This window comes from Rattus norvegicus, chromosome 7 (genome assembly GCF_021556685.1).
Source record: "Rattus norvegicus strain SHRSP/BbbUtx chromosome 7, alternate assembly SHRSP_T2T, whole genome shotgun sequence".
NCBI lineage: Eukaryota > Metazoa > Chordata > Mammalia > Rodentia > Muridae > Rattus > Rattus norvegicus.
Genome location: NC_141540.1, coordinates 139,874,789 through 139,878,315, shown reverse-complemented (window position 1 = coordinate 139,878,315; position 3,527 = coordinate 139,874,789). Strand labels below are relative to the sequence as shown.

The following is a 3,527-nucleotide window of genomic DNA, read 5'->3' as shown; positions in this document are numbered from 1 at the left end:
GGCGCCCTGGATCATTAGAGCTGCACCCGAGGGTAATATCAGACTATAAGTTCTGAACCCTCAAGGGCTGTCCTTGGCCCAACTCACGGGGGAGATCGCCACCCTGACAGGCGGTTTGGGGAACAGCACTGCTGTCACAGGAGGAATTCACCGCGGCAAGGTGGTCGGGCACAGCCGTCGGGAGATCCAGACCGGGGCCCGAGCCCGCGGAGAGCCCCGGGCCTCCGCCGCCATTGCGCCCAAAAGTGAGGAGGATTTGCTGGCCCTGGCCGCGTCACGGCTGAGCCGCCGCAAACGGGTGGCGGGCGCAGCCGTCGGGGTGGCCATGGTGCTGCTGCTGCTGGTAGCCATCCCGCTACTGGTGCACAGCTCTCGCGGACCAACACACTATGAGATGCTAGGTCGCTGTCGCATGGTGTGTGACCCCCACGCATCCCGAGGCCAAGGCTCCGACGGCGCGCCCTCCTCGGTGCCTCCCTTCCCTCCAGGTGCCAAGGGAGAGGTAGGGCGGCGAGGGAAGGCGGGCCTGCGGGGACCCCCAGGACCCCCGGGTCCCAGAGGGCCCCCTGGAGAGCCAGGCAGGCCAGGTCCTCCAGGTCCTCCTGGCCCAGGCCCTGGAGGGGCAGCGCCCCCTGCCGGCTATGTACCCCGAATTGCCTTCTATGCGGGCCTAAGGCGGCCTCATGAGGGTTATGAAGTGTTGCGCTTTGACGACGTGGTGACCAACGTGGGCAACGCTTACGAGGCAGCCAGTGGCAAGTTCACCTGTCCCATGCCAGGCGTCTACTTCTTCGCTTACCATGTGCTCATGCGCGGTGGTGACGGTACCAGCATGTGGGCCGATCTGATGAAGAACGGACAGGTGAGGTTGCCCCTCTACTTAGCCCCAGATCTTGCTAATGACTTCCTAAAACTTCCTGTGCTCAGTTTACATCCCAGCTCCTCCCTGAAACACTATCAGGATATCCAAAACTGCCAGGCTACCAAAATTCTAATGTCACTTAATTTAGTCAAAGAGGAGGAATTGGGGGCCTGGAAAGGAAAATCACCTGTGGAGAGTCTCACAGGGCATTAGACTGAGGTCAGAACTAGAACTCAGGACTCGAAGTATTATTTCGCAGCAGCCTCAACCTCAGGCTCCAACCTCCAACCGTAGCCTGCCAGATCAAATGTTCTTGGTGTCTTACCCACCCCTTAGCTTCTTCTCTCTCTCTCTCTGCCCTCTCTCCTGGGGCAGTCTTCTCAGTTAGTGGGCTTCCTAGCCCTGATGAGGAACAAGCTATTATAGAACCTGGCTTCAGGGAATAGAATAGAATTTCTTGTTTTGTGTCCTCTTCCCCCAGGTGAAGTCATTCAGCTTGGATTTTCAAAGAAAAGCAGAAGGGGATTGGAGTGGGGCAGAAAACACTAGCTTGCCTCTTTGCTAGGACCTATTTGTTTATCCCCAGGGCCTGGGGCCAAATCTAGACCAAGCCTTGGCCTCAGCTAACATTGAGTCTGTAGGCAGATGTGGACAGTGGTCTGCTGGCTCAGGGGCTACAGAAATAGTGGGATGAACCAATTTGGATACGCTGGGAGACAATGGACAGGAAGAAGGGAGGCCTGGTCTATAGGGCCTACACCCTCCCCAGCACCCTCTCAGATTCCGCTAGGTGTTGCCTCAGTGCATAGTCAAAAAGCATTGCCACCTCAGGTTTGAGGGGATAGCCCCCCAAAAGACTCACGTGTTTGAACAAGCAAGATGCCATGGGCTGGGTGGAGACAGCTACCTCTACCCTGCAGGATGAGGAGGGTTTGGACTGAACAGTGACCTCTGGATGTTCCAGGGGAGGGGCGGGACCCTGATGCACTAATCAGGGTCCCTTAAGCCTTGAACCCTGCTGTATGGCTGAAAAGCTCTCAGATTCCAAGAGGACACCACCCCAGCCCACCTTCTGCTTCAGCTTTGGGGTCTGTTCCTAGCAAGCCCTCCCACTGGAGCATGAGGAAAGGGAGCTGCCAGGCCGTGCAAGCCTTTATGGGGTTGATAGTGTTTGTAAGGGAGTGAGTGTCCACATGATCCAAGTGTACCCGTGACCGTGGAAGGCCAGAGTGTGGATAGAGCTTGGTGTCTTTCTTCTTGTGCCACCGAGTAGGTAGACTTGGTCTGTGCCAGGAACCCAGTTGGAGCGGGGTGGTTTTAGGGGAGGGGCGGGGTGGTGCAGCTCCCACTCTGTATTCTATGGAGCCGACAGACACTGCAGCCCTGGGAATGGTAAATAGTGATTAGAATAATAATGAATAATTAATGATTTAATAACCAGTCCCGATGGGATGGGAACCGGGGGAAGGGGCTGGCAGTATGACTGCTGCAGACCAGAGATCACAGACCAAAGGCAGTCCCCCACATGAAGCCCAGGAGGCCAAGAGGCAAACAGTTCACTTTCCTACTGGTACAACACAGGTATGGCATAAGTGTAGATGCGTTTGCCCCACACCTTTGGGAAGCTAATTTAGGAATTCCAGGCCAACGTAAAATCCTAGAAGTATCCTGAAAGCTTTTTTTTTTTTTAGCATGAGAACAGCAATTCTATGTAACATTTTCTATATACAGAACATGGTTCTAAACTCCAGGAGTAATTACTCATTTAATCTTAACCACCTCATGAGGCATATTCCACTACTATTACCCCTTATTGCTCTAGTAGAGGCCCAAAGAAGACATGACGTGTGTGCCCGGGTCATGCCTGAGAAGATCTGAGGTCTCCTAGTTCAGTGGTTATGCTGCAACTCTTTCAATACAGTTCTTCATTTTGTGGTGGTCCCCAATCATAAAATTATTTCATTGCTATAATTTTGCTAGTTGTGATCATAATATAAATATCTGATATGCAGGATATTTGATATACAATTTCCAAACGGGTCAATTGAGAACCACAGGTTGAGAACCGCTCCCCCAGGACCTAAGCCACCCTTGTTCCAGCCACCAACCAACTTAACCCCCTTGGTCAATCAATTCAGCTCTGCACAGGGTGAGAACCAATGGGTCTGGTTTTTTTTTTCCTCCTTCCTCACTAGGTCCGTGCCAGCGCCATTGCTCAGGATGCAGATCAGAACTATGACTATGCCAGCAACAGCGTCATTCTGCACCTAGATGTGGGAGATGAGGTCTTTATCAAGCTGGACGGTGGGAAGGTGCATGGCGGCAACACCAACAAGTACAGCACCTTCTCGGGATTCATCATCTATCCCGACTGAGCCCAGCACCTTCTCTGACTCTCATGTTCGTTCGCCCGCCCCCTCAACCCCTCGCTCTCACCCACACCCACCTCCAGCTAGCCCTACCCAAGCTCCATCCTCAGGGCCTGCGGACTCCCGCTCCCCAGGCCACCTAAACGGGGGCAATCAGATTCTTGGGGCTCAAGGGTTTTAAGTGGTTGGGGGAGTCTAGAGATGGGAAGGCCAGGATGAAGAGAGCCACTTAGGAAGGGGACTGACTACCTTGTGCTCCAATGAAACTGGGCCAGAGAGAGAAATTTGTGCATGGG

The 3,527-nt window shown here is 53.8% G+C and overlaps 1 protein-coding gene across 1 annotated transcript; it reads left to right on the top strand.

Annotated features, from left to right (window-relative positions):
* The first annotated feature begins 236 nt into the window (after positions 1-236).
* On the top strand, positions 237-3,310 carry C1ql4 (complement C1q like 4). The gene is given in 2 exon segments (NM_001271242.2): positions 237-862; positions 3,058-3,310. Coding segments are annotated over 2 exon segments (717 nt in total). The 5' UTR covers positions 237-325; the 3' UTR covers positions 3,238-3,310.
* Positions 3,311-3,527: the final 217 nt, after the last annotated feature.